Source organism: Tachypleus tridentatus, chromosome 13 (genome assembly GCF_004210375.1).
Source record: "Tachypleus tridentatus isolate NWPU-2018 chromosome 13, ASM421037v1, whole genome shotgun sequence".
In the NCBI taxonomy this organism is placed as follows: Eukaryota; Metazoa; Arthropoda; class Merostomata; order Xiphosura; family Limulidae; genus Tachypleus; species Tachypleus tridentatus.
The window spans coordinates 219573419-219600254 of record NC_134837.1 but is presented as its reverse complement, the minus strand read 5'-3'; the positions used below and the strand labels follow the sequence as shown (position 1 = coordinate 219600254).

Genomic DNA, 26836 nt, shown 5'->3' with positions numbered 1-26836 from the left:
GTAATTCCTTTTCTACAATTAAGTCATTTCAATCAATCAATCTTGTTTTTACAAATAATAAAAGGAAGATATCTAAATATCAATGTACCTCTATTTCTATTGTTCTTTACATTTTACAACATTGTTTTATTTTACATGAAAATTATAATAAATGTTAATTGTTTCAACCGATGTGAAGAATACTTTAGAAATTTCTTGACATTGTTGAATTTTAGAAAAATAATAAAAAGGGAAGGTAGCCGGTCAACAATACTTGGTCTACACTTGTCTGACATGAACGTAGGATCTGACAGTTACTTATATAGCACACTTAAAGTTCCAAAGTGCGGATCATGTTTCTGCGACAATGGGACGCAAACCATAAACGTTATGATCCACAATTCGGATACATTAACTTTACATCACGGATTTAAGAACGATAGTGAGCGTTATCTCTGAAACCATTAAGAGATAAGTTTCTAGTTTACTTTTACCTACATTATACGATATATATTCTGTTTGATCATTACACAAGTTTATTTACACATGTTCTGAAGAACTGGGATGTTTTAGTTTTCCTCAGTCTTTCGTACAAGATACTCTTTAAGATGAGAAATATTTCAATGTTTTTACAGTCTCCTCCGTTTTATCTGATACTGTGTTTTTGTGATGTGGTCTTCTTTTGTTTGAAGGAAGTACTCTTATTCGAAAATACCTAAACTTAGAGAACTACGACAAGTACACAAACCTTGAGCACTGATAATATCTTAGCGCAGAAACTCTGGTGGAAGCATTTTCTCCAGTAAACTTTATTTTACTGATATCTGTATCAATTGCTTATTAAGATCAGTGTCTGATGTGTGTTTTTGGAATTCCAACTCTTATGAGTGTGACTGACCAACAATCGTCCGAGTATTTTTACTATTTTATCTTACTCTTAAATCACGAATATCTATGCAGAGAAGTAACTATTTCCAAATGTTCTTTTTCTGTTTAATGTTATAACTCGTTTCGCTCATTATACATTTTCTTAAATTTTTTTTTTATTGTAATGAACGCAAGTTTGAAAACGATACTCTATTGGTACTATTTTCTTTTAGCAGTACAAGTACAAATTTTTATAGTGTGATTTAAAAAATATACTATATGAATCATTACCATCAGATACTAGCATAAAGTTACATAAGGGTCATATGTGCAAGTTTCCGTTTTTTAAAATAAAAATGTATCCTTTGACATAAAATAGTACAAACGGTTTCCGAAAGCAGATGTTGTGTCAATGTAGAGAAATCTAAAAACAAACATCATAAGGCTGGCCTGTGTGCCAGACATCTAATAAGATCCATTTCTCTTACAGAAAGGCAGAAAACACGTACCACGTTTAGCAGATCAATAGCGTGTGAAGTAATATTTTGTTGTTTTTTGTTTTTTTTTGGAAATGAGTCGCACTCCATCCAAATAACAGGGTACTCATTTATGAACGTACAGATCTCTTCATCCTGCGGAAGGATACTATTAATGGTGCACATATAGCACCGTATCCTGACACCTATTATACTGTTATATGATGGTCTAATTGGCGGTAACATCCATCCTACCATGGACCGAATGATGTAGACTTCACGCTTAACAGAGTTCAATCAATTGAACGTCTATGTTCCTGAGAGGCTTCGCGTTACATCATATAATTTCAGGCATTAAAGATGCTCTGAAAATAGATCTTTCACAGAAGTGGTTAAAGAAGCTTAAGACCTTATCACCACATTGTCTTCAACCATGTAACATCAATGTCAGTAGAACCTAGTTGCTTGTCGTGGTTATTCTTCATCCTGAAATAACATGTAATTGTTTACAAAGATGTAGAACCATGTGTATCAGATGTCTATTTACAGACATAAGCTGAATGACCAATCATATGCATTTCTGATCGCAATATTGATGATAATTCCTGACTTGGATGAAAACTAACAGAAGGCAGCGATTAATATTCTGATATAGAGTGTTGAGAATGTTATATTAAAACAGTTTTGAATATACAAGTCAACGAGTCATGTGACAACTACAACCAATATAAAGTTGCACTAGAACGGGATGTATGAGAATTACAGTTTGGCATTGTTTACAGCTATTGAGGTAACCCCTAGTGGCACTGTGATATGTGTGCGGACTTACAACACTAGAATCAGAGTTTCGACACCCGTAATGGCCAGAGGACGACCATATCAATATCCTGCTTCGGATTTAACTTTAAACAAACAACTGTACATGTACATTCAGATCATGTTATAGAGTACAAGATAAGTAGTATTTTCTTCCTTATAAAAATAATAATAACAGTAACAATACTATTGTTGAGAAATTTAGTTATCCAACTTTCTCGGCACAATGAATCTATATTGTGTATTTGCTACAGCCTTTCTTGCAGTACCTAGTGATTTTGTCACTTTTTTGTTTTTACTGAAGTGTACACTGACATTCTGTTAAAACATTTGTATTTAGCTTGCAGTCAGAGCCATACGGCTAGGCTGGCTTAGCGAACCATGTTAAACAGACGTGTAAATCTGAAACGACGATATTTGTGGAAGATTCTCGAGCATAAGAATCAAATAAATGTATATAAATACCAGTATTGTTACCAACTGAAATTTTGAGAACCTCGCCTATAATTTATAAATCGACGCGTCAAGAAGCAGTTTTATATATTGTTGGTTTGCCACAATTAGTGTACTAAAAATCTCGAAAGCTATAACTGCAATAAACGTTTATTGATCAGGAAACTATAGATATTAGGCCAGGTTTTGTTTTGCTTGTGTTTTTTTTTTAAATTTCGCACAAAGCTACACAAAGTTTATCTTCGCTAGCCCTCCCTAATTTAGCAGTGTAAGGCTAAAGGGAAGTCAGCTAGTCGTCTCCATCCACCGCCAACTCTTGGGCTACTCTTGGACCAACGAACAAATAGTGGGATCGACCGTAACATTATAACGCCCCCACAGCTGAAATGGCGAGCACGTTCAGTGTGACGGGGATTCCAATCCACGACTCGCAGTTTACAAGTCGATGCCCTAACTGCTTGGCCATTCCGGGCCTATATGGCCAGGAACGTTTATAGATTTCGAACGTTACAAACAGTTTAACCTCAGTGAATTAACTTCGAACGTTAGTATTTCTGCGAGGATATTACATATTTTAGTCGGTAAAAGCTCACGTGTCCTCAGTGAAGAAGCTGTACCCGTATCAACACAGAATTAATTCGCTCGCTGTGAAATGTCGATAAAAATACTCATTTCCAGACCATATAGAAGACTCAGTATTGTTTGTAAGTTTGTAAAACTTTTGTATATAAATCATTATTTGTAATACCCGTTATTATAAGTTGTATATTACTTATATATTAAAATCTATTTGTACTAAGAAAGAAAACTGTGTCTTTCGATATTATTGGCAAATATCATAGATTTGATAGATAATGACATTCAGTTAACTTCTAAATTAAAATTAAAATTTCATGCTATTTGAAATCATAATAAGCACCATATTAAATTGGACATTTGTCTGGGATAAATTATAGTACGTAACACAATACAAATTTTTTTCTCTTGAATTATTATATAGAATGAACGAGTCCCCCCGCGGAACAGCGGTAAATCTACGGATTTAGAACGTCAAAATAAAAGGTTCTATTCCCCTCAGTGGACACGGCAGATAGGTCGATGTGATTTTGCTGCAACAAATCACACATTCACATTAGCATGAATGATAGACCTAAGTTATTATTCAATAGTTTGAAACTGTTTGTTGAATCAGATATGAACATGCTCTATATTACTTTTCCTTTTTCAATGTGATATAAATACCACCTACATATTTATTTTCTTACACAAAAGCTTTTGTTAAAGTTAACATGAAAATAAAAAGGGTTCCATCAATCTAACCTACCAGTATGTATAAATAACTTAACTATTACACGATCTTGGTTACAGATTTCGTCAGTCCGTGCTCACAGAAATAACTTTGTTCGTTGACCTCCTTGACGTATGAGAGCTACCATGATTGATGCCAGTGTCCGTACTGTGTTAGAATACCATATTAAATTCATCTCGCAACTCTGAGAAAATGCTCGAAAACAGTCCTTGTTTGTAAGAGGGACGGAATATGGTAGCTAGGTAGTAGGAGTTGTTAAAAATAATACTTTAATACAGAATTTTTATTTCGAGGGTATTTTAGGCAGTAACGAAATAATAAAGATTTTAATTTTAACGGACTGCTCCTGTCTGTTTCTAGAATGGGACAACGTTTCGACTTCTTTACTGAGAACTTTGACTTATAGAAGGCTGCATTGACTTATAGAAGGCTGCAGAATAGAGCAGTGTCCACTCTAGAAACATGAGCAGTCCTTTTATGTCAAATCTCTACTGAGTTAGAGGTTAACTCTGACTAGATGGCAGTCGACAATACTTTTTCTACTGAATGCATGTATTTGCGAGTTGAGAGTTGAAATCCTTGTCATCTAACATGCTTTTCAGTCGTGGGTGAAGGGGTGTTATAAAGTGACCTTCAATCCCACTGTTCGTTGGTAAAAGAGTAGCCCAAGAGTTGGCGGTGGGTAATGTTAACTAACAACCTTCCCCTTGGTCTGTAACTGTTAAATTAGGAACGGATAGTACAGAAAGTTCGTGACTAGCTTTGCACGGAGCCTGGCATGTCCAGATGTTTAAAGCACTCGACTCGTAATCCTTGGGTCGGGAGTTCGAATCCCCGCCACACCAAACCTGCTCGCCCTTTCAGCCGTAGGAGCGTTATAACGTGACGTTCAGTCCCACTATTCGTTGGTAAAAGAGTAGCCCAAGAGTTGGCAGTGGGTGGTGATGACTAGCTGCCTTCCCTCTAGTCTTACACTGCTAAATTAGAGACGGCTGGCACAGATAGCCCTCGTGTAGCTTTGCGCGAAATTCAAGAACAAACGTTTTCGTTCCAGTGTTGTGTACAAATGCAATTAAACAAACAATTACTTTAATTCTTTAAGCGACTTCAATCGTTTCATATTTTACTAATTTTGTTCACATAAAATGCATGACAGCCTCTGTTAAACTATTTGGGAATTAATTCATAAATTCACAAGTTATGTTTTACTTGAGTCGTATATTTGTTCAGCATTGATGGAAATACAATAATTAGTGTTGGTTTTAAAAAAGTAATATCTCACATTTGTGTATCTAGTAGGCTCCTTAACATATTCTTATACTTCTTAAACACAACTGTTTGTTTTTACCTTCTGAATTCGTTTCCGGAAAGCACACTCTATAACTGACTTCATTATTTTCTCGTGGAAAATAAAATTAGGTTGATATATCATACAGATAGGAGCTGTGACCCAATTTATACGTTATCTTTTGTTCGTTTATAAATTTAGCGAGACTTTTACCATATAAAAGATACAAAGATAAAGTGTTTTTCATATAAGGCTAATAAAGCACATTACATAAATGACTTCATTACCCGTTATTACGCCATCTGACAAACGTTTTGTTGTTTTTTTCAATCATTAGAAGTTTATATCTTGTTAACATTTCCTTTAATTATTGTCATGTAATGAAAGATAGGAGTACTTGTCACTAGATTATAGCTTAGTTTCATAATATCTTATTCTTCAAAATGTATTTTTAATATGGTACCAAAATGTCTTGAAAAACAGTGTGTAATTCCGGAGATTCGTTTCAGTGGGATACAAACTCCAGATCCTTATTTTATTGCCGATCTTAATTCTTTATTCGAACATTTAAAAAAAACGTTTGGTCTGACTTTCGTGCACGGCTACATGATGGCTATCTGCACTAGCTGTCCCTAATTTAGCAGTGTAAGAGTAGAGGGAAAGCAGCTAGTCATCATTACCCTCTACCGCCTCTTGGGTTACTCTTTTACCAACGAAGAATGAGACTGACAGTACATTATAACGCCCCCGCAACTGAAAGGGCAAGCATGTGTGGTGGGGCAGAGATTCGAACCTGCGACCACTACATTGGAAGTCAAGCGCTCTAACTATCTAACAATGCCGGGTCCGTGTAAGACGACGCACTTTTTTCTGTAAGTGTAGGTTTTAAACTGTTTTGAGCCCCCCAGTGGCTCAGCGGTATGTCTGCGGACTTACAACGCTACAAACCGGGTTTCGATACCCTTGGTGGGCAGAGCACAGATAGCCAATTGTGTAGCTTTGTGCTTAATTCAAAAACAACAAACTGTTTTGAAAGAAGACAAGCTATGAGAAGCAAAACGTAGTGCTAGGCAAATAATACGTTATTGTATATTTAGTTGCTAGCAACGCCCAGCTCAACAGAAGGGAAACAGATAATGAGTCATTTCCAGTCTCGAAAACAAACGTTTTATGTAGGTAAGCACCACCACCGTTTAAGTTGTTGTTTATTATTGGTCTTTTAAAAATCCCTTCCTTTTTGTAAAATGTCAAGGTAGTGAAATTATAGGAACATAAGTATCATAATCATGAGAGGAGGTATAGGAATCTGAGTTAGTCAGTTGTAAAACCAAAGTCTATGGTGTGGACTGAAGCAGAAACTTGATTATTCTTCGAGTTATTTAGGCAAGTGTACAAGGTTGAACTTTTATTATTATAATTATCGCGTCTGTGCTAGTTCAGTAGTCCTTAAAACAATTTTTGTTGAACGCCAGTCATCGTATTCTTTAGGCCAGATTGGGTGAATATTTTAAATATAACAAATTGTGTTATATAGTTCGAACAATACCCGAACATGAGAAGTGTCGGGATTTAAACTCTGAATCCAAGTATATCGGGTAGATGTTTGTTTTCAATAATCACTGTAAACTAAGACTCGTGATGTGACATTGCACTAGTTAACCCATTAGCATTTGGTAGTATACTAACTTATAGTGCCAGCAGTCCCGAGTTTGAATCCTACAAGAGAGAGATTAGTTAAAACAGATACACAGTAAGCATGGTTTGCGAGTTTTTTCTTTATTTCTGAAAGGGCTTAATACAGTTTAGTTCCAAATATAAAAGTAGAAACAAAAAACTGGCTTATGCTTGAAATCGTTCGTAACACAACTAAATCCAAACTACATGCGTTCATAGTTATCATTAGTTATTTATAACTTGATCCGATGGTTTCTTGCATCATTTTACAAAGAGAATACTTTATTTCAGGCAGTCGAAACTGTTTTTAGTTTCACCTTTCTTTCAGTTGCGTTTTATGATGCAGCAACATATATAATATCGGCCTACCATGGTCAAGTACTTATGGCACTCCCCTCTTAATAAGAAGCTCATAGGTTCGAATCCCCATCACAACAAGCCTTTCTAGCCGTGTGGACTTTACAATGTGACAATTAATTCCCCTATTCATTAGTAAAAGAGTTGGCAGTGGGTGGTGATGACTAGCTACCTTCCCTCTAGTCTTACACTGCTAAATTAAGGACAGCTAGCCTAGGTAGCCCTCGTGTAGATATGCGCAAAATTCAAAAACACTCTTCCAGTTTCTTTCACTGAGAAATTGTTACTTTTTTTTTTTTTAGAAATAGTGAAAATACGATTTCATTACATTTACCTTAAAGTGTTGACACATTTATACATGTAGACACACAATTGTACTGTACATACGTTAAGATGAATATATGTTAAATCTCCCTGATTTTTCACTGTGCTGATTTTTACTTCCTTTCCTTTTCTTTCAGTAACTTTCTTAATATGCTATTTTGGTGTATGTGTTTCTTTTAGCAAAGCCACATCGGGCTATCTGCTGTGCCCACTGAGGGGAATGGAACCCCTGATTTGTTGGTGGTTTTAGTTATCCTTAAGCACCAAACTACACCATAAACTAGCTGTGCTCTATCCACCACTGGTATTGAACCCTGTTTTTAGTGTTGTAAGCATACAGATTTACCGTTGAGCTACTGGGGTGGTCAGTATTGTAGGACAATGATGAAAGGTCACTATAGATTGTAACGTTTTGTGGCGAAAGTCGCTCATAACGGTTTTAAGTTATATACGCGGTACTAAACGATTAAGTCGTGGTTGTTACCTCGAGCGAATTTAAAATCCTCTTCTGGGCATAATTTTGAAACCAACCTCAACCATTAAGTTTATAATACAAGTGTTTCTTTTAATGAATGTCCTGTGTACCTTTTATGATGAAAAGTTATTCTGTCCAAAAAACAAAACATATACATGTAATTTGGACTTTTACACGTCATCGTATTGACGTATCTCATCAATTTAAATGATTATTTTGCTTGGAGATAAACATAACCGGAAATAGACCTCAAACTCGGTAAACTAATGCTACGTGTGTAAATGTGCAAGATTCGTATCTTTGACATATTGCCACTAGGAGGTATAATTTATCTCGCAATCAAAATATTTTATTCAACACAATGTATTCAATTCTTTACTTGAAAGTAACCACGAAAAAATGCTGTGAAAAGTGGTGAATTAAAATCGCATTTTATCCATTAACTCTACGACTACACAACGAGGATGTTGATGCATGCAATATATTATTGGAGAATAGCTTGATAAACAGGTTTTCAGATTTAATATGATGATGAAACCAGAAAGTCATATCCTGTTAAAAATGTCGGTAGTCACCTAACAAGTGTATGTAGATATCTAAATAAACGTGTTACAACAGAGAAGCCACACGTTTCTCACTAATTGACATGTGAATTTACTGTGGTATTCCTCATAGTTTTACATGTGATAACTAGTTTCTCTATATTTAATATTGAAAACGAAAATTGAAAAGTAGCCATTAGAACGAACGATCCACATCAGGGCAATAGTTCGTACAAACCGTTAGTCCACTATGTTTTGTTTTGGTTTGTTTTTGTATGTATTTTATTGGGAAGGGGTCTGCAAGTTGAACTGAAGACTGTTACATTTATTTCTCAAAATAAAATATTATATTTCCGAGGGAAAATACCGGTTTCTGAAACCGTCTTCCCAGCTTATCAGGATATCTTATCAAAATTATAAGATTCGAGATGACTTTCACCCCTTACTGCTTAGTTCATTGGTACTATACTGCATGGATTCTTTAGTGATGTACTGTCTTAGATAGTGTCATGCTTTCTTCAGCCTAATATCAAGATCCCAGATAAAGTCACGTGGATCGTTATACCAGCTGGGTTTTATAAAAGTTGAATCCCTGTTGCTACAAGGACTAAGGAAGTTTTTATTTATTTTATTTTTTTCCTTGTTACCAAACCAAACTATCTGGCTATTATACTTAATTAATATAATGTTATAATTAGACAAAGTTATCGAGTTCCGGCAAATCAATGAACATGAAATCATGTTTCTAACAGGATTAGCTCGATATTTTTGTGTGATTGTATTAGGGTTATTGTATAATTTGTTTTCAATTTTATTTACTGGAAAAAGTTAATCTTTTCGAGCACTTTTATAGACAACCCTTCTTACGCAGTGAAACATATATATATAGCTCTAACCTTATTATTTAGGCCACAGTGTGAACATTTATTGTTTGTTGTGAAACTCTGGCAAATATTACACTAATAATGTAATGATTACCACTTAGATGATTCACTGTCCCATAATTTGTCTCAGGAAGTTGGCATCCTGTACGCTAGTTTCATATGAGTGTTTTACTAGTTCGTCATGTGAACAATAACCAATTCATAGTAATTTCCTCACGTATAATGAAAAGCCATCTCTTTATGCCTGTAGATTACTCTTCTGGAAAGTCGAAGTTGGCTGATATAGCCTAAGGCACAACGATGATATAGGACAGGTACAGAGCGAGCTTCTCACGTGCTTCCAGCTTTCGGACTGTTCCAGACCTGGGTTAGAAGGTGTGAGCTACATCATAACACCCAGTTCACGTATTCTGCTGTTTGTTTTTATTTCATCAGCTTTCGTGTCATTCTAAGCGTGTGTTTTCTTCGCGTGATCCGTCCTTCAATTAGTCCTCGGTTAACGTTTGGGACGGGTTAAAAATACGGTAAATGTGAATGTTGTTTCACGTCCACAGACACGGTTAGACGTTTTCTGAAACGGCCATTACATATATGCAAACCGGCTGAATATGAATGACACGGTGTTATAGAATTCAGAACTTATTAGCTAACCACGAAGCTTTTCTTCACATAGTTCATGGTTAGTAACTTCTCACTAAGCCTATTCAGTGATACCGTGTACTACTTACAGAGAAACTATATACTGTAAACCAGTTGGAGTCCATTTTGATAAAAACATTGTCACAATTGTTGTTTTCTCCCTTCGTTCTTTCAAATTACGATCTTAACTGATTTTGTAGTGGTAGAAGATAACGTTATCGAATACTTCTTGTAACTCATACGGATGTGTGAAAACTGCAAAGTTATTCCGTATTGTGAATACGATACTGTACTGTTTGACCTTGTACAAAACTACTGAAATGATATTCGAGGCACATTGGTAATTGAAGAGTTGATGTCGTTATGGCCCTTTTTATCTTGAACCTTGTGAAGAAACTGTATAGGATAGGTGGTCATCAGGTAAAACCTATAACTACATCTTTACTAGAATTCTAAGTTGTTATTATCGTAAATATAGTATTGAGTATATAGTTGCCTTGATATCCTGTAAGACTTATATATGCTATTTTTTTAAAAAAAACTTATAATGATAGATATATTTTAAAGCTTATAAATGCTGTGATATCCTGTAAGAGTTATAGATGCTGTAATAGACTGTAAGATTTATGATTTCTGTGATATCTTATAAGACTTGTAAATACTGTAACAAACTGTGAGATTTATAAATGCTGTGATATCCTGTGAGACTTGTAGATGCTGTAATTTTCCTTAAGACTCATAAATGCTGCTATATCCTATAAGACTTACAGATACCATGATATTCTGTAAAACTTTCTTTGTGCTAAAGAATGTCACGAAACCGAATGTCAAATAGTATCACTGATATTTTCATTGTTTTTTTTTGTATTGTCTCTAAACATGCTTGAATTATCTGTCATTGTTTTCTAGTGACTCCTCTGGCTCTTATCGTTGATTCCAGGTAGCATTAGGGATCGATACTGGATTCTGACGTGAAGTAAAACTTTGCATCGATCCAAAAATCATGTCTAAAAGTGTAAAAAAAGAAATTAATTCATTGAGTTGTATTGGAGAGGTTTGAAGTTATCCTCTTAAGTGAGTTGTCTGTAATATGAAATGAAAAGTGATTCAAAATGTTCACATATTTGGCTTTTACTGTTCTTAACATAGAGTCACTTTCAACGAATGGGTGTTTTACATAATTGACTCTCACTGGTTTTCATATAGATCTGCAGTTCTTCAATGCTGAATTATATCTAAAACATGTGAAATTGTTCTTTTGGGTTTTACTCGTTTCACAGCCAGTTCTTCAACATTTAGCTGTAAACAAGATTCACCTTTATTGACGCTTATTATTCTCATAGTGTTGAGTCATGTTCATAAGATAGAGTTATGTTTCACACGCTCTACTTCCTTCTTTTTGTAGACGCTCATTTTCTCAAGATTTAATCGTATTTAATATGTTAAAAGTAATTTGTCGCAAAAGAATTAGTTGACAAAGTTTTAAAGTTTAAACTTACTTATACGTAAGACTATCTTAAGTAACGGTTTTGTATTTGAAGTTAATCTCATGTGGAATTTTCGTTATCATAGAGCAAAACCTTTACCTAGTGAACTTATAGCTCGTAATTGGTACATTGCTGGTAATAACCCACGTTGTTATAACACAAAACTTCTATCTAATGAGTTTGTGGCTAGTAATCGGTATCTCGCTGGTAATAACTCACGTTGTTATAACACAAAACTTCTATCTAATGAGTTTGTGGCTAGTAATCGGTATCTCGCTGGTAATAACTCACGTTGTTATAACACAAAACTTCTATCTAATGAGTTTGTGGCTAGTAATCGGTATCTCGCTGGTAATAACCCACGTTGTTATAACACAAAACTTCTATCTAATGAGTTTGTGGCTAGTAATCGGTATCTCGCTGGTAATAACTCACGTTGTTATAACACAAAACTTCTATCTAATGAGTTTGTGGCTAGTAATCGGTATCTCGCTGGTAATAACTCACGTTGTTATAACACAAAACTTCTATCTAATGAGTTTGTGGCTAGTAATCGGTATCTCGCTGGTAATAACCCACGTTGTTATAACACAAAACTTCTATCTAATGAGTTTGTGGCTAGTAATCGGTATCTCGCTGGTAATAACTCACGTTGTTATAACACAAAACTTCTATCTAATGAGTTTGTGGCTAGTAATCGGTATCTCGCTGGTAATAACCCACGTTGTTATAACACAAAACTTCTATCTAATGAGTTTGTGGCTAGTAATCGGTATCTCGCTGGTAATAACCCACGTTGTTATAACACAAAACTTCGATCTAATGAGTTTGTGGCTAGTAATCGGTATCTCGCTGGTAATAACTCACGTTGTTATAACACAAAACTTCTATCTAATGAGTTTGTGGCTAGTAATCGGTATCTCGCTGGTAATAACCCACGTTGTTATAACACAAAACTTCTATCTAATGAGTTTGTGGCTAGTAATCGGTATCTCGCTGGTAATAACTCACGTTGTTATAACACAAAACTTCTATCTAATGAGTTTGTGGCTAGTAATCGGTATCTCGCTGGTAATAACTCACGTTGTTATAACACAAAACTTCTATCTAATGAGTTTGTGGCTAGTAATCGGTATCTCGCTGGTAATAACCCACGTTGTTATAACACAAAACTTCTATCTAATGAGTTTGTGGCTAGTAATCGGTATCTCGCTGGTAATAACTCACGTTGTTATAACACAAAACTTCTATCTAATGAGTTTGTGGCTAGTAATCGGTATCTCGCTGGTAATAACTCACGTTGTTATAACACAAAACTTCTATGTAATGAGTTTGTGGCTAGTAATCGGTATCTCGCTGGTAATAACCCACGTTTTTGTAGAGCAAAACTTCAGAGAAAGACAAATAACAACGCTTTAAATAAGTAATGGATACTTGAGTACATAAAACATTGTGTTCTTAACAACATATAAACTCCTTAGTAGAAAGAGATGAAATATTAAAGTTATAGTTCTTGAATATCAAAATGTATCTTTCTAACTATCTGATAAACACTTTTTTTAAATGTTAAAATCTACACCACTGAACTGAATACCTGTAACGGAATTGATGCGATAATATGTTGTTAATGTAAATAATGGACTCAGTTTATATAATCCTTGATCTAGATTAGAGAAGAATTAGATTTCTGTTATCATAGAATGAAAACTTCGCGAGATGTCGTTATACAAAAAACGAAAAAAGACGTAGCTATATGCACAAGTCGCTGACATATGATTAAACCTTTAGAATTGTCCTTTAGGTTCAATGAAATCATATACCATTAAATTCTGCATTGCAAATTTGGTATTCCCATGACTTAAAGAAGATTAACAAGTTGTAGTTTGCAGATGTTCACATATAACTGTCAGGTTTATTGTATTTCTTTATCAGTTGTATTTCCTTTGAGTAAATTCTTTCACCTTGTAAACCGCTTGATTAAAGCGGTGTACGTGTGAGATAATAAACATAACCGTATCGGAAGCATGTAGATGGATTCTAGGACAACCTAACGAACTACTAGCATGTAGATGGATTGAGCTAAGAATGCTATTTTATGACAACCTAATGAACTATTGACATGTCTATGGACTGAGCTAATACTATTATTCTGTGACAGCCTAATGAACTACTGAGGAGGCAGAGATCATCACATACGAACAACTATGAAAAGCAGATAGTTGTAACCTATAAACAAAACTGTTATTTCAAGCAAAACAAAATAAAACTAAAGATTCCTAATTGCCAAAGTTTAAAATTTAAATAACAACATTGTGTTTGAAGACTTGGGCTTCAGACCTTTTTTTTTATCGATAATTATTTTCTTATCGTTCAATCAACAAATTCAAGAAGTGGGGAGCCTTTGAAAATATAAAAAAATATTAATAAAGACAAGATAAAGAGATTGTAAATTTGTTTTTGAATATTGGTTAAAATCTTTGTCCTGTTTTAACGCTTTACACAAATACCAAGGCAGCTGCAACAGAGTTAAAATAGAACAAAGAAGAACAGCTTTGTCAACTAAATAACATTTAACTTAATATGGTGTTAAATGTGTTTATTTTTATATATCCTAAAATGTTTTTCTAGACTATACCATAACTACATGATAATAACATAGAATATTTTAAAGTGACTCAATGGAAACAATCCTTTAATTACAGAGCGTGTGGAGTTACTGAAATATAGATGGATAACTGGAAAATATTATTACATCATTGTTCAAATTATATAAAGGCAAGAACTTTCTAGTTTATGGTGTGTTTATTTGTGTGTGAGAAAATGGCGTTCGTTGCTTCACAATCAATTGTTTCGTATATCCTTACACCGTCCTCCTTTGTGTGGAGTATGACTCCATTGCCTCCAGGATTAATGATAATGTTCTAGAAAATTATTACATGTTATTGACATTACACCTGTGTTGATTTATTATTATTGGCCTCTAAAGCGACACCTATTACGTTTTAATAAACTAACAGTTCGTGAATGACTGTTTCAACCCCTAGTTTGTTTCATTCTTGTGTTATGTAAGCGAGTGTTATCATTTCTCACATTTCAAGCTGTCTTTATACCGGTATCTTTAAGTTTCGGGAGATGTCAGCCCTTTACGTAACATTTGATACATTTAGCAGTAAAAGGAAAATGTTTTATTACAACATGTTCCTATCATGAAATTTAAAACGTGAATATTGAGGTACTTTGTAGTTCCGCCCTCACATTGTATTTCGTGTCTTGAATTTAGTGAAAACAGTTTATATATTCCTTCCTTGTTTTTTTCAACTTCTTCTAGCATTCATGCTTTCTCTACCTGCATTTCTGTCTTTTTTAGTGTTTTAAGTTTTAAAAACTGTAAGCTTCTTTAAGAAAAATAAATTTCAGACTAAAGATAAGCATAGTTAAGTCGCTTTGTGTTTCCTTTTTTTTAAAGAAACCCGGCATGGCTAGGTAGTTAAGGCGTTCGACTGAAAATCTGAGGTTCGCGGGTTCGAATCCCCGTCATACGAAATATGCTCGCCCCTTCAGCCGTGATGGCGTTATAATATGATGGTCAATTTCACTATTCGTTAGTAGAAGAGTAGCCTAACAGTTGACGGTGGGTGATGATAACTAGCTACCTTCCCTCTAGTCTTACACTGTAAATTAGGAACGGCTATCGCGGGTAGCCCTCGTGTAGCTTTGCGCGAAATTCAAAAACAAACGAACAATCTTCTTAAATATCATAACTTACCTTGTGGTATGCTTTCATAACAGGAGGTTAAGGTTGATAAAAGCTGCACCTAAAACATATGTGATATTTTACGAAACTTTTTTCTCACAGATAGAGTTACACTCTTATTCATAACTTCCCATACTCGTACATACATATCCACCGGAAAATAACTTTGATAATATAAAGTCTATGAATTATTATAATGATTTTTAATGGCAGTTAGCACTTTCTTCTATACAATGTCCGGCGATGATTAAGTTTTCTTTAAAATGTATTGTTAAGAAAAGTTCGTAATATGAGTTTGGTTTATAACCTATTAATATATTATATTTATCATTGTTTAAACACACGAAACACAGGTAGTTATAAGGAATGTTTTAGTAAATAAACGCTTTACATAATATTGTTAAAGTTTTGTTACACTGTTTTCTCATTTAGTTTAAGAAATCTTCAATCTTGAATTTAAAACTTACTCCTTCAATACATTTAACAAACAAGATATCTTCACACACAGTTCATAATTACTAGAATTATCTACAGATGAAATTCACAGAATAAAAATCAAAATCAGGAGAATTTTGTAATTTTGAAGAATTTGTTTTCTGATGAATTTGAGTTCAATTCAGGTTTGAGTATTTTAATCACAAGAATTTTCTTCACTGTTCTAACATTTTATTCGCTGATGGAACTAGATACGATTGTGAAGTTGTTTTTATCATCAGTTCTGTCATATTGTTTATCCAAATGTCTATGGATGTTTGAAGCTTCACGTTTGCACAAAGCATCTTTATTGCTAAGTGCATACAAGATAAGAAAGATGTATTGTAAATTATGAACTTTAAAGAGTTGAAAAATAGGCTATTGACTATAAGGCCATAGTACAACCTCCAATTAACTCAGCGAAATATTTGGTAGCTTATGCGCTAAAAATCTGGGTTCGATGCCTTTGGTGAGCACATCGCATGCAACCCATTGTATGACTTTGCTTTTAACCACAAATAAACAAACGAGAAAGTAACATTGGCTTTTCTCTGATCCGATCATTTGGGTGGTTTTTATAACCCAGATAAAAGCAAACCAATATTTTTGGGGAAAATGAAAGACAGTGTCTTTAGCTGTTGTCAAAGTTGGCTGATTAAAGACAGTGTCTTTAGCTGTTGTCAAAGTTGGCTGATTAAAGACAGTGTCTTTAGTTGGTGTCAAAGTTGGCTGATTAAAGACAGTGTCTTTAGCTGTTGTCAAAGTTGGCTGATTAAAGACAGTGTCTTTAGCTGTTGTCAAAGTTGGCTGATTAAAGACAGTGTCTTTAGTTGGTGTCAAAGTTGGCTGATTAAAGACAGTGTCTTTAGCTGTTGTCAAAGTTGGCTGATTAAAGACAGTGTCTTTAGCTGTTGTCAAAGTTGGCTGATTAAAGACAGTGTCTTTAGCTGTTGTCAAAGTTGGCTGATTAAAGACAGTGTCTTTAGTTGGTGTCAAAGTTGGCTGATTAAAGACAGTGTCTTTAGTTGTTGTCAAAGTTGGCTGATTAAAGACAGTGTCTTTAGCTGTTGTCAAAGTTGGCTGATTAAAGACAGTGTCTTTAGCTGTTGTCAAAGTTGGCTGATTAAAGACAGTGTCTTTAGTTGGTGTCAAAGTTGGCTGATTAAAGACAGTGTCTTTAGTTGATGTCAAAGTTGGCTGATTAAAGACAGTGTCTTTAGTTGGTGTCAAAGTTGGCTGATTAAAGACAGTGTCTTTAGTTGGTGTCAAAGTTGGCTGATTAAAGACAGTGTCTTTAGCTGTTGTCAAAGTTGGCTGATTAAAGACAGTGTCTTTAGCTGTTGTCAAAGTTGGCTGATTAAAGACAGTGTCTTTAGCTGTTGTCAAAGTTGGCTGATTAAAGACAGTGTCTTTAGTTGGTGTCAAAGTTGGCTGATTAAAGACAGTGTCTTTAGTTATTGTCAAAGTTGGCTGATTAAAGACAGTGTCTTTAGCTGTTGTCAAAGTTGGCTGAGTAAAGACAGTGTCTTTAGTTGGTGTCAAAGTTGGCTGATTAAAGACAGTGTCTTTAGTTGTTGTCAAAGTTGGCTGATTAAAGACAGTGTCTTTAGCTGTTGTCAAAGTTGGCTGATTAAAGACAGTGTCTTTAGCTGTTGTCAAAGTTGGCTGATTAAAGACAGTGTCTTTAGCTGTTGTCAAAGTTGGCTGATTAAAGACAGTGTCTTTAGCTGTTGTCAAAGTTGGCTGATTAAAGAGAGTGTCTTTAGTTGGTGTCAAAGTTGGCTGATTAAAGACAGTGTTTTTAGTTGGTGTCAAAGTTAGCTGATCAAAGAGAGTGTCTTTAGTTGGTGTCAAAGTTGGCTGATTAAAGACAGTGTCTTTAGTTGGTGTCAAATTTGGTTGATTAAAGACAGTGTCTTTAGTTGGTGTCAAAGTTGGCTGATTAAAGACAGTGTCTTTAGTTGTTGTCAAAGTTGGCTGATTAAAGACAGTGTCTTTAGCTGTTGTCAAAGTTGGCTGATTAAAGACAGTGTCTTTAGCTGTTGTCAAAGTTGGCTGATTAAAGACAGTGTCTTTAGCTGTTGTCAAAGTTGGCTGATTAAAGACAGTGTCTTTAGCTGTTGTCAAAGTTGGCTGATTAAAGAGAGTGTCTTTAGTTGGTGTCAAAGTTGGCTGATTAAAGACAGTGTCTTTAGTTGTTGTCAAAGTTGGCTGATTAAAGACAGTGTCTTTAGCTGTTGTCAAAGTTAGCTGATTAAAGACAGTGTCTTTAGTTGGTGTCAAAGTTGGCTGATTAAAGACAGTGTCTTTAGTTGGTGTCAAAGTTGGCTGATTAAAGACAGTGTCTTTAGTTGTTGTCAAAGTTGGCTGATTAAAGACAGTGTCTTTAGCTGTTGTCAAAGTTGGCTGATTAAAGACAGTGTCTTTAGCTGTTGTCAAAGTTGGCTGATTAAAGACAGTGTCTTTAGTTGGTGTCAAAGTTGGCTGATTAAAGACAGTGTCTTTAGTTGATGTCAAAGTTGGCTGATTAAAGACAGTGTCTTTAGTTGGTGTCAAAGTTGGCTGATTAAAGACAGTGTCTTTAGTTGGTGTCAAAGTTGGCTGATTAAAGACAGTGTCTTTAATTGGTGTCAAAGTTGGCTGATTAAAGACAGTGTCTTTAGTTGTTGTCAAAGTTGGCTGATTAAAGACAGTGTCTTTAGTTGGTGTCAAAGTTGGCTGATTAAAGACAGTGTCTTTAGTTGGTGTCAAAGTTGGCTGATTAAAGAGAGTGTCTTTAGTTGGTGTCAAAGTTGGCTGATTAAAGACAGTGTCTTTAGTTATTGTCAAAGTTGGCTGATTAAAGACAGTGTCTTTAGCTGTTGTCAAAGTTGGCTGATTAAAGACAGTGTCTTTAGTTGGTGTCAAAGTTGGCTGATTAAAGACAGTGTCTTTAGTTGTTGTCAAAGTTGGCTGATTAAAGACAGTGTCTTTAGCTGTTGTCAAAGTTGGCTGATTAAAGACAGTGTCTTTAGCTGTTGTCAAAGTTGGCTGATTAAAGACAGTGTCTTTAGCTGTTGTCAAAGTTGGCTGATTAAAGACAGTGTCTTTAGTTGGTGTCAAAGTTGGCTGATTAAAGACAGTGTCTTTAGTTGGTGTCAAAGTTGGTTGATTAAAGACAGTGTCTTTAGTTGGTGTCAAAGTTGGCTGATTAAAGACAGTGTCTTTAGTTATTGTCAAAGTTGGCTGATTAAAGACAGTGTCTTTAGCTGTTGTCAAAGTTGGCTGATTAAAGAGAGTGTCTTTAGCTGTTTTCAAAGTTGGCTGATTAAAGACAGTGTCTTTAGCTGTTGTCAAAGTTGGCTGATTAAAGACAGTGTCTTTAGCTGTTGTCAAAGTTGGCTGATTAAAGAAAGTGTCTTTAGTTGGTGTCAAAGTTGGCTGATTAAAGAGAGTGTCTTTAGTTGGTGTCAAAGTTGGCTGATTAAAGACAGTGTCTTTAGTTGGTGTCAAAGTTGGCTGATTAAAGACAGTGTCTTTAGTTGGTGTCAAAGTTGGCTGATTAAAGACAGTGTCTTTAGTTGTTGTCAAAGTCGGCTGATTAAAGACAGTGTCTTTAGTTGGTGTCAAAGTTGGCTGATTAAAGACAGTGTCTTTAGTTGTTGTCAAAGTCGGCTGATTAAAGACAGTGTCTTTAGTTGGTGTCAAAGTTGGCTGATTAAAGACAGTGTCTTTAGTTGGTGTCAAAGTTGGCTGATTAAAGACAGTGTCTTTAGTTGGTGTCAAAGTTGGCTGATTAAAGACAGTGTCTTTAGTTATTGTCAAAGTTGGCTGATTAAAGACAGTGTCTTTAGCTGTTGTCAAAGTTGGCTGATTAAAGACAGTGTCTTTAGTTGTTGTCAAAGTTGGCTGATTAAAGACATTGTCTTTAGCTGTTGTCAAAGTTGGCTGATTAAAGACAGTGTCTTTAGCTGTTGTCAAAGTTGGCTGATTAAAGACAGTGTCTTTAGCTGTTGTCAAAGTTGGCTGATTAAAGACAGTGTCTTTAGCTGTTGTCAAAGTTGGCTGATTAAAGACAGTGTCTTTAGCTGTTGTCAAAGTTGGCTGATTAAAGACAGTGTCTTTAGTTGGTGTCAAAGTTGGCTGATTAAAGACAGTGTCTTTAGTTGGTGTCAAAGTTGGCTGATTAAAGAGAGTGTCTTTAGTTGGTGTCAAAGTTAGCTGATTAAAGACAGTGTCTTTAGTTGTTGTCAAAGTTGGCTGATTAAAGACAGTGTCTTTAGCTGTTGTCAAAGTTAGCTGATTAAAGACAGTGTCTTTAGTTGGTGTCAAAGTTGGCTGATTAAAGACAGTGTCTTTAGTTGTTGTCAAAGTCGGCTGATTAAAGACAGTTTCTTTAGTTGTTGTCAAAGTTGGCTGACTTTGGTGACACTGTTACAGTTATCAGCTTAGACTATATTAAACTCCATTAATGGAAGTGTTCATTTCCTACACACGGTCAGAAGACAAGGTAAGTATTGTAAGTAGATACTGGATAAAGTACGTAAGCCAATATGATTGTAACAAAAAATTATGGAAGAAAATATAGAAGCACTCTAAATGAATTATGCAAACGCATAGCATAAACATTTGTAGAGTTACCAAAAACAATAAAATTGTAGTTGTACACTGTGGATGTTAAGAGGATAAATGATTGGGATTGTTGTAAAATGAAACTTTAAAAGAATTAAAAATTATTTTTAAATCTGCTGCGAAAAATTCACAATTTTTATCTTACAAAGAAAAACGTATTGTATCCGCAGTAACTCCAGTACAGCTAGAATCTAGAATTTACGAAAAAGGATCAAACCTAACACACCGTAAATAATTCATCAACAAACTATTTACCTCGTTAGTTGGTTAAATCATTAACTGATTTTAGTATTTATAAGTTCAAGCGTATAACCACAAACTAAAAATCAAGTCGTCTCAAAGCATTTGTTTTCTAAAAAGTGTGTTCCTCGTTATCGAGTGATATGTGAAGGTGCTCACAGACGTTGAAGTCCAGGATAATCATCTGTTTGTTTCACAAGATATTTCTTTGTTCACAAATGTACTTGTACATAAAGCGTTAACTCATTTATTCAATAGATTACTCGAAGGTTTACCTTCAGAATATGTCAGATAATTGGTCAGTCTTACCGGATTTTGTATTGAAAATTCGTATTTAGAATTAATAATAAAATTTATCTAGAAAATACCTAGGGTTTGATACCCGAATCCCTCCTGTCATCGAAGATATATTGTTTGTTCACAAGTAATTTGGAATTTGGATTATCTGTAAAAAAGGGCCATCTTCCAAATTTGTTTATACTGTTATTTAAAATTTGATGCCCATTGCACCTTCTTGGTTATAATATTAATTCTAAGTAGTGGTTTCATGACTGCTACACATTGATTGAGACTACTTCGTGCTAATGTGTATCTTAATGTTGTGGAGGCAAATTTCGTTATTACAGCAGGTTTATTAGCAAGACATATAGTACATTTTCGTGTTTCATGCAGAAAGCATAGCCTGCGTTACTTAAAATAACCCTTGATAAGTTTAGAATTCCCACTACCATTATTTCTATTACGAACAGTATTATATACATATCCTCTTCAGAGTTTCCATACTGTTCTTGTTGAAACATGGAATTTTGTCTTGAGTCAGTGTTTAGTTGTGAAGATGATAGTGACCATAATACGTATATATAAATGTGACTTTAGAAAAAATCAATCTAAAAATTTATATTAAGAATGCATAGTAGAAACAAACTTAAGCTTGATAAATCAAAATTTCCATATGAAAAGATCCGATCAGTATCAGACACCAGAAAACGAACCAACATTTCTGTTTTACTTCGAGTTTTAAAAAGTGTCTTATAAGAACAAATGTTGTAAACATCACGACAATGATTAAAGAAAATCCTTCAGTTTCTAAACTTCTGTCTTTCTACACCAAATGCTAGCTGGAGTATTTCGGCTTATAAGCTCCTATCTCTATCCACTAACTTACAATTCAAATCCTTCAAATTCTAAGCACCCACCTCTTTTCACCTACATCTGGTTGGAATTCTTCGGGTTATTAGTTAACTTTAGTTAAACAAACATATATTTTGCCAACTGTATTGTTGCAACTGTTTTTTCGTGTTATTAAAAATTAAGTAGCGAATGCACTTTTACAAATTCTTAAAATTAAAAGACGTACGCAGTTATCTGGAATTCAAAATGTAGATTAGAGTTTAAGAACTGTAACAACTTTTAAAATGATTTAATCTGTAGTTTAGTACCTCTTAGAAACTTTCGTTTCCGGCAGGTCGAATATTTTTTTATTCTCTATTTTTCAGTAAAACTTATAAATGGGAACCTTTAGAGGATATTTTCGACCAGAATGTTTTGCTCAATAAATTAACTTCCATATTACCTTCATTTCGTAATGGCTATCATGAAATATTTTTTATAAATGAAGATCAATTTTCTGTTAACCAAACTTCCGTTAAGTATATTTACTTTGCTTATCCCGATTGGAAAATACATTTTTTTTGTTTAAAGTAAAGCACAGAGCTATTCAATGAGCTATCTTTCTGTGCCCATCACGAATATTGAATCCCGGTATCTAGTGTCATAAGTCCGCAGACTTTACATTGTCACTGCAGAATAGGGCTGTACTTTGTAGATGTATCAACTGTAAAATATTTATTTAATGTTTTTTTCGTATTTTAATAGTTATTGTCGTATGTAGAGCCTACATAGCGAAAGTTACACTTCAGACACGTAAATTTATATATGATGTAAAGCCGAAGCGTTAAAGGAATGCTTTCTTTGTATTTAAAATAATTACTTAAATGAAACTTTGATTTACAGACAGTTCTAAACTTCACATGTGGGTAAATTTTATTATTCAGAATAGAATTAATTTTTTTTAATACAGCATATAATCAGTCGTCTATACTTCGCCATTGTTTACAGGACTGCGATACAAATATCACTTCTAAACATTTCATCGTCTAGGGGAATAGGGATAGTCAAGAAATGTTCAGCGCTAAGGAAAGGTTGTGGACACGAACGAATGTCAACAGTGACAGAAATGACCACTACCTACACTACATGGTTTACTGCTCAACGTACAGTTAAGAACATCAACTGAGGTTATCATCACTTAGGAATAGACGTCAAGTGTCTAGCTTGAAGATGAAAAGGTCTAATTTAGTCGCACAGTACTTTGTGAGGTCACAAGAGGTGACAGAGACCCAATAAGCAACTAAATTCTTCACAAATGAGCCAAAGTTTCGTGTATTTACCAATCCGACAGGTGTGTGCGACCAATAAGCACCTGTACACTTTACAGATGAACCAAAGTTTCGTGTATCTACCAACTCAACAGATTCGTGTGATCACTAAGCACCTGTACTCTTCACAGATGAACTAAGGTATTCTGTATCTACCAACTCAACAGGTGTATTTGATCATAAAGTACCTGTTCACTTCACAGATGAACTAAGGTATTCTGTATCTACCAACTCAACAGGTGTATTTGATCATTAAGTACCTGTACACTTCACAGATGAACTAAGGTATTCTGTATCTACCAACTCAACAGGTGTATTTGATCATTAAGTACCTGTACACTTCACAGATGAACTAAGGTATTCTGTATCTACCAACTCAACAGGTGTATTTGATCATTAAGCACGTGTACATTTCACAGATGAACCTAAATTTCTTGTATCTGTCAACTCAACAGGTGTATTTGATCATTAAGTACCTGTACATTTCACAGATGAACCAAAGTTTCGTGGTCCCAGCACCCAGCATGTTCATGTCTGTGAAGAACAGGTTTATTGCAGTGTCATTACTTATTAATATTTGATGACGACTCGTTTATGGCATGAGTAAATAAATATCAGTATTTACACGTATACATTTTTGTTGTACTTATGAGGAACGGACTAACTGCTTATTAAACATTAACAATATATTAGCATGGTATCGAACCCAGTTCTACAAAATCTAGTAGATGTAACCGAATTAGATTACATTCTAGTGAAAAATGACCATTTTAATAGTCTTTAAATAGCAGTCTTGAACTTATATAAGTTGTTGCAAAAGTTCACTCTTGATTGAATTATGTTAACCAGTACAATTAAAGTTGTGACAATTTCCCGATAATTTTGGACATTCTCTGTAGTAACAATGGATAGTTTAGTCGTAGTTATGTGATAGTGTTAATTAGAGAATAATTATAATATCACACTTAATTCTAACGAATTTTGATTTGTGTTCTAATTCTTTTGTTAGTCAAGTATGTAGTGTTATACCTGTACTAGAAAATAAGGAATTGTTTATTTGTTGAATTTTCATACAAAGCAACACGAGTGCCAACTGCTCTGACTGTTTCTAATATTGAAGTAATAAACTAGAAATAAATCAACTAATAAACGCAATCAACTATCTATTCTTGAGCTACTGAATAGTAGCTTGAATAGTGGGATTGACCGACGCATTATAATGCCGATATGACTGAAAGAGCGAGCATGTGGGACAACAGGATTCGATTCCGCGATTCGTGGATTGCAAGTACAGAGTCTAACTATCAGGCCAAAAAAAAAAGAAAAAATTTATTGTAGTATTGTAGTTTCTTAACAAATCATATCTATTGTTTATGATTGCATCTAAGAATGGAAATTCCATTGTTTAACGGAGTAGGAATTTCATCTAAATTTTGAAATTCCTCCTAAATAAATAAATAGCTACAATCTGAGGTCAATGAGAAATAAATAGGAAGGTAATCATAAACATGATGAATAAAATGGAGAAAAGGCGTAATAATTATTTAATAAAATATAAAACAATAATAAAAGCAGCCATTTCTACCATAGCTTTCAGTAGATTAAGCTCAACAGGATGGGATGTTGATGAAATTAAACATTTAGAAATTTATTTATAAAGAACGTATATCTTGAAATCAAATAACACAAAGGCTTTTAAAATAGCTGATGTATCATCGAAGAACAATGAAATGTTAAAAACGTTTACTTTCAACATAAAAACACATCGATTTTAGAAATAAATTATCGATTATCTTGAACAGAGAGATTTACAGAGAGAGTACAAAGAGATTTACTACAAATATCAAGTGTTCTTACAATAGAAAATGGAAATTTTAATTAGATTATGTTAAAAATGGCTTTTCAATTTGGGGCTATATTAAAATTGAATAATATTGACGCTGTACACAGAGTATCACAATCTAAATTTGTTAAGTCAACTAAAATCATACTTAAGTTTCTAAAGAGATATATTCCTTAGATATTATTTCTATTTGAAAACTTATAATAGTTACCGCTAACAGTATGGGCTTTAAAAGTGATAATATATCATAAACAAAAGTTTAAGTAAATGAGTGATTTCTGGTAAATGTTTACTGTAGAAAATGAAAAACCAGTAAAAATATCTAAGGAAAGATATCGAGAAATTATGATCTGGAAATTTGGAAGTAGTGAAACTATATTGATCAACAATGAATAATAACTTGTTAAACTCCGTTAAAGGTCTAAGAACAGTGAAAGAATTGTGTTCAACAATGAACAAAGTCCCGGTAAGCTTGTTTCAAAATATGACAACAATAAAAAATAATGTTGCTCAGTGAAAAGGATTTTGTTAAGTCAATCCAACATTGAGCAGTAATATAGTCCCTTGTTGATCGAATCATTATTTATCTAGTATATTCGTATTTTTAAATAATCATAGTTGTAATATAAATAATACTTGTTATTAATACGAGTCATTCATGATTGAATATCTACGTATTTAGTATCTAAGTCATATAAGTATAATTAGAATTGCATTTCGTGTGCTATTTGTCATAATTTGTGTCACTTGAAATGTTTTGTATAAACACTTAAATAGTTTGTGAAATTGCAAAATCTAAATGAAAATTGTTATTGTAGAAATTGTATCGGGCCTACTTTTCTACTTACAAGCATTGAGTATGATAAATTAGTTAAAGTTAAAGCTGGATTTACCTGCTCTTACACAAAATAATCTGGTTATTCAGAACGGATGAGATACATTTTTATTTGAAGTAAGTTTCTCGTCATCAGGACTCTAGTTATTGATCTATTGGAATAACCCGTTCTTACACAAAATAATTTAGTTATTAATCTATTCAAATTATCTGCTCTTACACAAAATAATCTAGTTATTGATCTATTGGAATTACCTGCTCTTGCACAGAAGCCTTCACAGATCTTACACATATTTATGTTTCACCTAAAATTACAGTCATTTCCTGTGTTAGGCTCAGTGATGATCCCTACCGTAATATTGACATTACTATATTAACTATACTTTATACGTATTAATTATCTTACAAATGCTGGTTAGTGCTGATACGTACGTTCATAAAGATATTAAACTTTCCTAAAGAATGAAATTAGTGTTAACTTATACGGTTATTAAAACTTATGGAAAGAAATAAGATTGTATTACTTCAGAAAGAACGTTAAAGATGATTGGACATATGATTGGACATATGTGCATCCTACCTATGGAAAACAGATAGAATACATATTACTAGTTTTGTTCAGTAATGAATTCAGCATCCATGTTGTGTTTTATCCAGGTCTCATATTTCAATCGTGTAAATTCAGTTCTGGAGTCTCATTGATTTTACTACCTTAAGCTAATGAAACTTCTCTAGCCAAAAAGATGAGCTGTCAGAAGAGATTCGTAAATTCTGAAATAATCATTAGAAACAATGTGGTAATGCTGTCACAGAATCACAAGTATCCCTTCAGCCAAACACATACATAAAGAATCTTTCAGTTTTTCTCAACTCTAATATAATTTGTATTGATTTTTAAAGTAGGACTTTCCAATAACTACAATCTTTATGGCTCAAGTTATATAAATATATTTATGTATGAAGTTAATAATATCGAGATATTTGAAAGCTTTATTACTATTATTTTTAAATTTTCAGTGCTAGCTGTAGAATTGTTGCTATTTATAGTTAAGCACAAAGCTACACAATGAG

General features: G+C 34.0%; 1 protein-coding gene across 4 annotated transcripts in view; it reads left to right on the top strand.

The window, feature by feature from the left end:
• Positions 1-9617: 9617 nt before the first annotated feature.
• LOC143239616 (uncharacterized) overlaps positions 9618-26836 on the top strand; it is a 111953-nt gene continuing 94734 nt past the window's right edge. For 2 of the 4 annotated variants that reach the window (XM_076480898.1, XM_076480899.1), the window contains exon 1: positions 9618-10503. In XM_076480898.1, the coding sequence (XP_076337013.1) occupies positions 10447-10503 (57 nt within the window). In that variant the 5' untranslated portion in view covers positions 9618-10446. The remainder of the gene's footprint in view (positions 10504-26836) is intronic. The other 2 variants (XM_076480896.1, XM_076480897.1) reach the window with 2 other exon arrangements.